This window comes from Lethenteron reissneri, chromosome 17 (assembly GCF_015708825.2).
Source record: "Lethenteron reissneri isolate LAM-NWPU_2019-01 chromosome 17, ASM1570882v1, whole genome shotgun sequence".
Classification (NCBI taxonomy): Eukaryota; Metazoa; Chordata; class Hyperoartia; order Petromyzontiformes; family Petromyzontidae; genus Lethenteron; species Lethenteron reissneri.
Window position 1 is genome coordinate 13,330,044 of NC_083795.1, and position 12,402 is coordinate 13,342,445.

The following is a 12,402-nucleotide window of genomic DNA, read 5'->3' on the forward strand; positions in this document are numbered from 1 at the left end:
CGGCTAATACAACAGTCAACATCCTACCTGGTTGATTAACGTTCTTCCAAAGAATGCTAAATTTGAGAGAGAGAGACAAAACACGGGCACGGAAACACAGACCAGACACACACGTAGAGAGAGAACACAGAGACACGCAGAGAGGGACATGTGATAACTGTCCATTACTGAGTGTCGAGACTCATTTTGGTGGGTGAGTCTTGGTTCATCCAAACCAGAATAGCTCAGAAAAAAAAACCTTACTCTCCATCATGTCCCGTGCCTTCTTAGCACCTCCTCCTTGTGCCGCCCATACTGCCCGTGTGCCCCCCTTCCCGTAATCTCACGTTTCTCCATTCCACCCCCTCCCTGTAGGCGCGGTGGCCCTCGAGGTGTCGTCGTGCGCGGAGGCGGAGCGCCTGTTTCGTCTGGCCAACGACAGCAAGATCACGGTGGACGACAAGATCATTAGCATCAACCTGCTCCCAACGCTGATCGTGAGCGCTCGTCGCATAGTAACGACACACACACGTGGCAGCCCTTTGTTCGGTCCACTGCTGGATGGAGGAGGGCCTCTGCGTGCCGTACGGGCCATGGGAATGTAATGATACAGTACAACAATTGATTTTGCAGCACTGCCCTCTGCTAGCCACAACGTAGCCCCGCAGACGTTAAGATACGTTAATGTGTGGTGGTCGCCCATTGAAGCACTTTCCAGACACGAGCCTGCTTAGCTTTCGAGATCAGGTGCATTCTGGGTTATTTGGTGCTGTGGACGCCAGACTTGGGATCGCAATGCTGTGCACTAATCATTTCGCTCTCGCCTTGTGCACACACACACACACACGCACATTCATACATGCATGCACGCGCACACGTGCCCCAACTCATGTGCCGCAATACATGCACACACGTTGACACACATGTATTTACGGCCACACTCATGCACACACACACGTACATGTGAACACATACACCTGAACGCATATGCAAATGCACTTGAACGTATACACCTGCACGCATGCATACACTCACGCACTCACGCACACTTTCACATGTACATGTACACGCACAAACAAACACACGCTCACGCACGTTCTCGCACACGTTCATGCGCGCATACACATGAATATACGTACGTCCCCCTCTCTCCTCGCACACACACACCCTCGCTTACACCCCCAGCCGGAGCAGATGCCACGCAGCTGCCACCCCCTGCTGGTGCTGATCAACCCACGGAGCGGGGGCATGCAGGGTCGCGAGCTGCTTCACAGCTTCCGCAAGGCGGTCAACCCCCACCAGGTGTTCGACCTGGCCTGCGGAGGCCCCTTGCCGGGGTACGTGCCCGGGCTAGGGTCGGCGGGTTCAGGGGGTGGCGATGCGCGGGGGGGGGGGGGACCGTGACGTGCGCACATGCGGCACCTGTTGCCGAATCTGCTGCTGGATGAGGGCGTCCGCAACTGCAGCCGCACGGCTTGCAGAGGTCCCCTTGAACAAACCTCGCCACGCTGGTCGGTGTGGGTTGGCGGAAATGGGGGAGCGTAGAAGTACGGTATGATGGCGGGTTTCGCCTCTGCTGCATGCCATGCAGTCACCGCCTATGGCAAGGGTCGGCAACCAAAATAACAAGAAGAGCCGTTTGTTTCGAACGCAATGCATGCATGTGAATTACAGATGGTGGTCCTTATAAATAACGTGACGCATGCAGTTCCGGAGCCCCAGGTTGCTGACTCTTGGCCTATGGCGATCGCCCACGGCAGCGCTTTCCAGGCTCCACCCTGCTTAGCTTCTGAGATGTGACGTGGTCGGGCGCATTGTTGGCGACTGGGTGATACCCCGGGGCTCTACCGCCGACGAGTAAAGCACCCGTATCCGATGATCCCGACCTCGCCTGCGCGTCCGGTTCCCACGCCAAAGGCCGCATTTTCCGGGGACAGATGAGGAGGCCCGTTGCGCCAAGCAGGCAGCTGGGCCAGCACTAGTGAGCCTCTGGGACAGCCGCGGCAGAATGACACGTGGGGTCTCCTTATGTGTTAGCGACAGAAGGAACAGGCACCTTGTGGGGGGCAGCGGGGGGCGTCTTTTGTGTGGGGTTTCCTGGGCCAAGTTGCCCATTTTGGCCTACCCCACTTCCGGTGGCCCGGAGGGCAGCGTCGATAAGGCCCAGGGGGCAGGCGGTCTCTTGAAATGGAATCGCGACTCTCGACATCTGACGAATCGTTAATATCGCACGGCGCTGATGCGGTACCGAGCGCGAGGGTAAATGTGGGGGGGGGGGGGGGGGGTGGTACGCATCCATTGAGAGGCGTGCGCGCATTCCCTCCGCGCAGGCTCCACGTATTCCGAGAGGTGCCGCGTTTCCGGCTGCTGGTGTGCGGCGGGGACGGCACAGTGGGCTGGGTGCTGTCGCTGCTCGAGGACATCAAGCTGAAGCTCGCCTGCACACAGCCGCCCGTCGCCATCCTGCCGCTCGGCACGGGTGAGCCGAGCCCTCCACCCCCCCCCACTCCGCCCCACAACACCCACAGTGACCCGGGTCACCGTGGCTACAGCAGAGGGTCGTTTGGGTGAAATGTACTACTTGCTGGTAGGGTCGAAGGTTAAAGTGCTTGGGGCCAGATTGTGGAGCATGTTGGCGAACACCTATTAAAACAGGGCTCAGGGTTAATACAAATATTAACACCCGTTATTTAACCAACAAAAAGACTCACTTAGTCTCAAATCCATTTATGGGTGGGGGAGGAAACCAGAATATCTGGAGAAAATGAGGGGAGGCAGCGCTCAAATTTCCGCACAGATGGATAAAAAAAACATTGCAGTACTGTTATTTTCTGTTATTATCGCAGGTAATGACCTGGCACGGGTGCTGCGCTGGGGCCCGGGCTACTCCGGGGAGGACCCGCTTTCCGTGCTCATCAACGTTGACGAGGCCCAGGAGGTGAAGATGGACCGCTGGACCATTCTGCTGGACGCCAACGAGCCCGAGTGTGCACAAGAGCGGACCAGCATGCCCAGGGTGGGCGTGCGTGCATGTTCGTGCTTGTTGTGGGAGGGGGAGCGGTGGCATCGTAGTTAATGAACTGCGCTACGATCCCGGTGACCCGAGTTCGATTCCCGCTCATGACCAACACCAGTGATGATTATCTGAACCGGTCCTGGGCCTCCCCTAGGTTAGCTCGGCCTCAAATGAGTACCTGGTGCAGTGTGTATCGCCACGAGGGATAAAAAGGTGGCCCAGCGTGGTACTGGCCTCCTTCACCCCCTTGTGTGCTGTGCTACTCGCTAACAGCACTTGCCCCAACAGTGTTAGGACTATATGGGGGATCTTTGTCTTTGATATGGTTAAATGAGTACCGGATATGGTGTGAAAAGATCTCTACTTTGTGTGTCTGTGTGTGTCAATTTGTGTTGTCCCAACAGTCTGTTAAGGCTATACCAGGGGTCTTTGTCAATTTGTTTTGTTGGGAAATTGGCACAGCGGGGAGCACAGGTGGCACATCTGCGATTCATGTCATGCAGTTAACTCATAACACCTGGGTCTGTCCCTTGACCTCCTGCCAGCGAGCCTTCCACATTTTACACAACGGCCTCACAATACACCTATTCTGGCACAATTCACCGTCACTTGGCAGCGCATGCCAGCCGTTGTTAATGTTGGGGAGTGGTGGCGCTGTGCTTCATGCACCGCGCCAAGGTCTTAGGTTGTCCTGGGTTTGGTTTCCGGTCATAGAGAGCTGGTCCTGGGAATGCCCTTGGTCAACTCAGCCTTAAATTAGTATATGGGACTGTATAAACATCAAAACTGGGGAGATTAAAGGTGGTCTCGTGATGCTAATCACACACACCATCTCCTCATCTGCCACGCCATTTTTAATGGGCGCTCACGAACAGAGCTTATCCCAACAGTTGTCTTTAAGGCTATATAATGTATTTTTGGATTCGTGTGAATGTGTGTGTATCGGTCGGTGAATGTGGACACGTGTATGTAAGTACACACACGCGTGTGTATGATGAGGATGCATGTTTGTTTATGTTTGTGCGTGCGTATGTGGTTGTTCTTTTTCTTGTGCACACACCGTCACGCATGTTCACACGCACAGTACCATGCCGCTAGCGAGCACCCACGAAGGCCAGCACGTGCTCGGTGCCACTGTCACTCACCCACCCACACTCATGCAAAGATAAAGGTCCCCCGTGTAGCCTTAACAGACTGTTGGAGCAAGTGGTGTGAGCGAGCACGTAAGAAGGCCTGCACGGCACACGAGGGGGTGGGTAACCAGCACCACGCCCGGCCACCTTTGTCTCCCCAGTGGCGATGTTTACACATCGCACCAGGGACTCGCTTGAGGTTGAGTCGATCTAGGGGAGGCCCGGGATAGGTTCATATAATCGTCACTGGTGTTGGCCGTGAGTGGGAATCAAACTCGTGTTGCCGGGTTCTTAACGCCGCGAGCTAACCGCTGCGCTACTGCTCCCCACACTCACACACTCGCACATGGTCACACATTTGCTGTTACACTGTGACGCTACACCTTATGAATCTTTACTTTGAAGTTATAATTTCGTTTTGGATTAATAAAACTGGCTTTTTAGCTCGGGGATGAAACGGAGAGTAAGGGAAAGGGCGATTACAAAAATCGCAATAAACAAACTGAAAATCTTTTCAGTATTAACGTCAACGCGGCGAGGGTTCTCGGTGGGATCTGCGTGCCACTTTTGCCGTGAGTTAGGCTCTCCCCCACCGCCTCTCCCCGGAGGTTTGCAGGAACAGGAGGAACGTTGCACTATTGTCCCAACGCAAATTTTTCCGGTGCTACTCATTCAACTACACCACGCTCTCACTGCGGCAAGCCAACGCCCGTCCCCCTGCCCCCCGCACGTCGGCTCGACGTTCAGGAGCATATGTTTACGCTTGTGTGTGCATTATGTGGTTGTTCTGCGGGTGACCTTTCCCTCCCGGCGTTTGGTGTTTGCTGACCATGCTGCCCCCACTCCGCTGCCCCCCCTCCCCTCGCCCCCCCACACCCCACTCTGCCATACCAGATCGTGCAGATGAACAATTACTTTGGGATTGGCGTCGATGCCGATCTCAGCCTGGGGTTCCACAACGCCAGAGAGGAGGACCCGGGGAAGTTCAACAGCAGGTGATGATAATGAAACAAAACAAAGACGGTTTGCATTCGTATAGTATCAACCGAATACTTTTAAGTATCAATCCAAACAGAATACAGATCCTACATATATACGTAGGATATATTGTATATAGTTATATATGGATATATATTGTTCCCTATTCCAAGTGAACAATAATTTTATCGTTCCGTTTGTTTACCCAAGAAAGCCGCACAGATTCTCAGGAATCTTTGTCATGAGCGTCATAGCCAAGTTTTCGCAGTAGGGGGCGATGTTGCCACTGTTGTGTATGATCCCAATTGAGTGATTTGCAGTGTGAATGTTCAGGGTTTAAACGTTTGACCAGTACCGGTTGCATTGCACGTTCTTTTCGCCTTTTATTTTAGCTTTTGGAGTATTGCAAAACCTGTAGAGAAAACCGCCCTGCCGCCGCAGTATATACGTTACGTGAAGTAGAGGAAGTCAGCTTTTGCGTTGTAAGGATGTGCTTCACTCAAATTTGAGAAGATGTGGAAGATTTCTGTAAATTTGTGGGAAAAGCTCGCTACAAACAGCCAGACGCTGTGAGAGACAGCGTCTTGAAGACATGAAGAAGCAACACCAAGCCAGGAGACGAGGGTTAGAAGTCGTGGTTGCTGCGTCTCAGGAGTTCCCCTCGGCCCACTGTGCGTGTGATCTCTGTGGAAGGGTGTGGGTCGTTCAATCGCTGGTCTTGTTAGTTGCAAGCGAAAAAACCAAACATAACCGTTTAGAATGCCGAAGGATTTCCATCTCTCCTGATGCAAGAGAAATCATTGTCCTTTGGGACGGACTGCACGACCGACTGACTCACGTTCCGTGATGTCGTTTTATCTGGCGGCCTAACCCCTCTTCGCCGGCTGCCTCCGGAATGACAGAGAGAGACTCGAGAGGGTTCCGTGTGACCGTCCGGCCGCTCTCCTTTGCCCAGGCTGCACAACAAGAGCGTGTACGTGAAGGTGGGGCTGCAGAAGATCACGCACAACCGCAACCTCCACCGGGACATCAAGGTGCAGGTGGACAACGTGGACATCGACCTGCCCAGCGTGGAGGGGCTCATCTTCCTCAACATCCCGAGGTGCGACGTGCCGCGTTCGGCGGCAGCGACCGCGGCGCCACCACCACCGTCATTGTCGTCATCGCCGTTGTCGTGAACATCGTCATTTTGTCACGGTCATCACCGTCGTCATCGTGACCATTGTGATGATTGCCATCGTGAGCCGTTCTTTATCAATTGCTAGACGAAGGATTCCCTGTACCGTCGCCTTCCCCCCCCCTCCACATTTGTGGGCTACTGTCGTCGCTCCATGTTGTGCACATACACGTGTATACATGGGCAACTCGCACACATACACGTGTGTACATGGGCAACTCACACACATACACGTGTATACATGGGCAACTCGCACACATACACGTGTGTACATGGGCAACTCACACACATACACGTGTGTACATGGGCAACTCGCACACATACACGTGTGTACATGGGCAACTCGCACACATACACGTGTGTACATGGGCAACTCGCACACATACACGTGTGTACATGGGCAACTCGCACACATACACGTGTGTACATGGGCAATTCGCACACATACACGTGTGTCCATGGGCAACTCACACACATATACGTGTGTACATGGGCAACTCGCACATATACACGTGCATACATGGGCAACTCGCACACATACACGTGTGTCCATGGGCAACTCACACACATACACGTGTGTACATGGGCAACTCACACACATACACGTGTGTCGACAGGCAACTCGCACACGTACACGTGTGCACACGTATGCACAAATTCAGAACTCGTACATATTCATCATCCTCGTCATCATTGGCCATCATTTCTCCACTACCGGCTGAATGCCTCGCCACCATCATCATTAATGTTGCCTCGTTACAGAACTAGATCTGGCCTAATGCTTTTGAGCAATGTGTCTGAAGGTGTGATGGGCTAAGGCAAGGTATGTGCTGGCCTTGCTATGCCACTGACCTGTGATCCCGTGGGCTTGTGTTCATCAGCTGGGGCTCTGGTGCCGATCTGTGGGGCTCGGACAGTGAGGGGAAGTTCAGCAAGCCGTGCATGCACGACGGACTCCTGGAGGTCGTGGGGGTCACGGGCGTCATGCACATGGTACGTGAGGACGCCCGGCAGAAACATCTTTGCCGTTATGTAATCACGCGCTCCCTGACATGTTCTTTTCTTTTCGCCTGTTGACCCTTGGGCCCACCTCACCCCCTCCCCCGTGGGCATTGTGAACTTCTAATTAATTTAATGAACCTGCCACACATGTGGTGTCCTCCCTCTGGACTCATTCCTTAGCAAGGGGGTGTGGGTAGAGGGTGGGGTTTGGGGGATGGTAGTGTCTCTCATCAATCTGGAGACCCGCGGAAGGGGGGCAGCGGCAGTCGGTCGAGTGAGGAGCGAGCGAGCGGCCGTCTGACATCGAACGTTCGTCTCCTCCTCACCGCCACGGTTTGTCCTATTCCCTGCCTCTGGGGGTTGGGGGGCGACCGTCCCCTCATCTCTCGCCCGTCGATCAATGCCGGGCCCTTCTCGTCCGCATCGCTCCCGAGCACTCTCTCTCTTGCCTGTCGCCCGGGTTCTAGAAATCCCAGCATCCCACGGTGTCCCTCATTGCGCACGTGCCGGAGCGAGAGAGCGGGGGGTGTTTCAGCGAGGGGGGGGGGGGGGGCTGCGGGAGAGGGGGGGGTCAGGGGGGGCCTTGTTTTTGTGCCGCCGTCTAGGCCAAATTAAGCGCTGGCAAAGTGCAATGCATCAACCGCGACCGCCCAAGGGTGGCCCCTTGAGTAACCGGTCCTGCTGCGATCCTGATATTTTTTTACGTGCCGCGTGAAAGTAAAGAGAAGAATTAATAAAACATTGCACTTCTGGCCTCGCGTATATAGCAAGAAAAACAATCATTAAATAGTAAATGCGCCCGCAGTCGTCCCATTTCCCCAATTCATTTTTCGCATTTCCGCTGCCCCCTGTGATTTCTTTAATTATTTACCATGGTGTTGCCTTTTTTGGATTTTGCCTTCTGCTGGACCGGCGCTCCACAGAACAATATCCCACCCACTTCGCTCTATTGATCCGGTATCAATCATTGATCAGAAAGGTTAAGTTATTTCACCCCGACACTCCGTTGCGCTGAGACCGCTGGGGCCAAGACGTCCTCGAGGCCACCGCTGAGGCCTCCGTACCGGGGATCGGGGCCGGCTAAACAAAATACAAAGATCCCCCCCCATAGAGCCTCTCACAGGCCGCTGGGGCAGTTGGTGTTCGTGAGCACTTCTTTTGGCCGGCAGAGCACACGAGGGGTGGGTGGCCAGTACCACGCCTGGCTGCCTTTGTCTCCCCATTGCTGATGTATTCACACCGCACTAAATGCTCATTTAAGACTGTGTCAACCTAGGGGAGGCCCAGGACCGGCTCAGATATTCGTCACCGATGTTGGCTATGCGCAGGAATTTAACTCAGGTCGCCGGGGTCAAAGCGCAGTGCCCTAACCACTGTACTGCCGAGCCCCGCACACGCACACTTTGTGTCTGTGTGCATGCACACACACACACCAACACGCAGGCACACTCACCCAAACTCACTCACTCGTGACTGAGCCAACGCAAATCTCACAGCGGTGCTCATTTTATTTAGCAAATGTAAACAGCGCCCCGCTGTTGTCCGTGGGAATTGGCTAACATGCCAGCTTTGAGAAATACGACTTGCGTCCTGCACGTGCTGCGCTCACGTGTCTGCGCGTGCGCGTGCCTACGCGCCTAAATTAGTATTTGCACAGCAGCGGTTCTTTCTTGCCCAAATTAATCATGTGCCTTCAGCGAGCACAATCGCTTGCTCATGATAACACACGAGTGCAAGCATGCGGGTAAGTGCATGCGTACGCGGCGCAACTAAATGTACATGCACGCAACCGCCCTGCACCGCAGGTAAACCCGTCTCGACCTGACGGCCCTGGTGAATGGCTGCGGTTACAGGGGTCGCGATCGGCTAAGGAGGGAGGAGGGTGGGTGAAGGGAGGAGAGGGATGGGGTGGGGGCAGAGCCTCCTTTCTGTGCGGGGAAGAGAGATCATGGCTCCACTAGCATCCATCCACGGATGTTCGTTGATCAGTCCTGCCATAGATAAACTCGGCTAATCGGAGCAGATGATTCCTCTGCCGGTTTTTTTGGGTCACCCAGAGGACGGCAGCGGCTCCAGCTATTGATTCTGTTGTTGCTCCAGCGAGGAATGATGGGACAATCGAACGGCGCTGGACGGCATGAGTCGCACGTGAACCCCACGTGACGCCCCGGAGCAGCTTAGCGGCGTGGGTTTTTGTGCTCCAAGCAGGGTTTGCTGGGTACATTTTTTTCCTTTAATTTCATCTTCATCTCCGACGTTCGCCCGCGGTCGATACAAGTGCAGTTGCAGGAGCCGGTGCTGCAAATGTTTCCCTGCTGAAATGAGCATTGGAGTTGTGGTCATTTCCTGTGGCGGCCGCTGAGCCAGTGATTTAAATTCCCCACCTCTATGGCGGGGGACCAGTCCTCTCTCCAGGGATGACTGTCATTGAATTCCTTGGTTGAGTCGACCCACGAACGATTAATAAACAACAAGGGTTAACAGGTTATGTAATAAGTAATAAGAAAATTTCAATGAGTCTCACGACACTTAGTCAAAAGAGTTCTGAATTAGCTTGCAGGATGCAGTTGTTTCATATGGAAGAAACAGCAGAGCACCCAGAGGAAAACCCACGGATCATTTAGAAAAAAAAGGAGGGCTGAGAGAAAAATCCACCCAACCACAGGAATAACTTCAAATTTACAGGTGTCAGGGTTGGGATCGGACCCATGACCTCGTGTATACCATGCGAGGTAATTAACATATCACCGTCGCGTCCCATTCACTCACAGCTTGCCATAAACCGGTTAACGAACCCATTTGCTGTATTATCATCTTTCGGCTGCCCTGGAAACTGGCAAATCAGCATGGTAGGGACTTTAACAAAGCAATGCATGATCCACCAACCCTTGCCTTCGAAGCGCTGGAACGCGGATCACAGGCATGTCGCCCAGTCACTGTCAGTGCCCACGCCACGCTTTATTTGCGGGCGGGGGCCGAGAGGGTGGTGAGTGGCGCACAGCATACGTCTCGCTCCCTTATGTAAAACAAGTTAGAGGTGAGGCTGCCTTCTAATTTGTAATTAATTAAATTTTTTTCACGTGAATCCTGAGCCAGGTCCGATCAACCGTGGATCTCACCTGACTTAACGCGTGGACGCAAGGCCCGAGATCAGGTGTTATGCCGAGGTCAGGAGCCGTATGAGAGTCAGGAGCGTTGCCCGGCACACGCCCCCCCCCCCGCTACCCATCCCCACCCCACCCCCCCACTTCATCCAGGGTCAGCCCACCACTCACCCAGGAAACCACCGCTAATTAGCTCCCTGTGCTCTCCAGTTAACGTGGGCGGCCCCCTCGATTTTGTTGGTGTGGAAGTCGGGCACCTTGGTGCGTGGATCATGGGGAGAGGTCGGGTGCAGGGCCGGGGTGCCGAGGCTGGTGAGCGCAAAACCGCCGTCTTCACTTTTGTGGTCTTCATTGGAGTTGATCACCGTCGCTATCATCCATATTTGTCATCATCGTCATAATTTTTTAAATTAAGTGTCATATTCATCGTCAACATTGCCCTCGTCTGTATCACTGCCATCGCCACCACTATCACTATCATTTCCACAACACCGTCATCATCACGGTGGTCACCATCATTGTTATTCCTAGTGTGCACAACTCATAAAAGTGTGCATTGATGAATTGGTCAAATACAGAAACGTGACGTAATGCAGGGGAAAAAAACTCTCTCAACCGTATCGCAAATTGTTATTATTTCAACTAAAGAGCTCTTATCACCGTAATCAAGTTCAAGTGTTTTGTGCTGTGCATGCAAATTGAACACCGTGCTTAACGTTGAATCCTCAACAACGCTGTAACGGTAGCGTTTTTTTTTTTTCGCCTTCCACTGAGGCACAGTTTTTTGTCATTTATTCCGATTTGTAAACCGGGAACCCAGATCGACGCTCGCCTGCATCTCGGTGACTGGAACCCTGCCCACACCAAAATCCGCTCCTCGCCGCCAAACAGCAAGCGGAGATTCCGCTCGCACGCGGCCACGGCCTCCTGCTGCCGCCGGCGGGCGGGTGGGCGGTGGGAGGTCATTTAATTCATCGCATTGCGTCACTACGCCCACCGCACGCATGCACGCTGCGGTGGGCACGTTGTACGCACGCCGCAAATCCCCCACGGGTAATCCTTTTTCAGCGCAGGTCGACTTCACGATGGGTGCGTGTGTGAGTTAGGAATAATGTGACATTTAATCCCCTGTGGACGGACGCACGGACGAGCGAGCAGGCAGAGCCATCGTTCGATATCAGGTCCTCCGTTCTCCTTCTAACCCTTGGGGAGATGGTTAATGTGATCCCCCAACAGCTGCCGCAGGGTCATCTTTTTTACTCCGGCTTGCAGCTGATAGCGGAACGCCGTACGACGTCGCAGCGCGCGCGTCACGCCGCTGTGACTTCTTCTTGGCGGCTCAGCCAGCGTCGGATGCGTGACGTGAATGGGCGACGGCTGAGATTTAATGCGGGTTTTTCTGCCTCACCCTCCCTCTACTTTTCCCGGGGGGGATGCTGGCCGCGATCCGTGCGAAACCGAACAATGATGAACGTAATAATGATTCGCCCTCAAATGGCAGGCAGCAGCTAACCCGATTAAACAGAGCCCTTCAATGCCAGGTGGGGATGGTGGACGGCAAGTGGCCAACAAGGGCGCTTGAGTGGCACCGGAAGGTCGGCGACCAACAGGAAGACCTAGAGTCCCGTGAAGGATGAGGGCGCCACGGTGGCTGTGAGATGTTAGCTACCTCGCCTGGTATACAGGAGGTCGTGGGTTCAATCCCAACCTTGATGCCTGCTGTATATTTGGAGTTTACATTTTTGTCCCCGTGGTCGTGTTTATTTTTCTCTAGGTCCTCCAGTTTTTGCCCCCCTGATGATTTTCCCCATGCGTTTATTGTGTTTGGCTGCTATAAATTTGCACGTGATGAGCCACTTCGTTGAGATCATTTGTTGCCAGATCGCTTCTGAAAAAGAGCTATATAGCTCGGTGGGCCTTACCTGGTAAATAAAAAATTGTTTCGTTTATATGTCACCTTTGTAACAAGGGGAAGACCTGTAGCCAGGTCGTATGTACAGACCTGGAAGGGCA

At 53.7% G+C, this 12,402-nt stretch overlaps 1 protein-coding gene across 1 annotated transcript in view; it reads left to right on the top strand.

Moving 5' to 3' along the window:
- DGKQ (diacylglycerol kinase theta) overlaps nt 1-12,402 on the top strand; it is a 74,690-nt gene that overhangs the window by 50,476 nt on the left and 11,812 nt on the right. Inside the window, exons 16-22 of the mRNA XM_061553190.1 lie at nt 355-476; nt 1,165-1,316; nt 2,310-2,458; nt 2,826-2,995; nt 5,023-5,123; nt 6,062-6,208; nt 7,165-7,276. Of these exons, the coding sequence (XP_061409174.1) occupies nt 355-476; nt 1,165-1,316; nt 2,310-2,458; nt 2,826-2,995; nt 5,023-5,123; nt 6,062-6,208; nt 7,165-7,276 (953 nt within the window). The remainder of the gene's footprint in view (nt 1-354; nt 477-1,164; nt 1,317-2,309; nt 2,459-2,825; nt 2,996-5,022; nt 5,124-6,061; nt 6,209-7,164; nt 7,277-12,402) is intronic.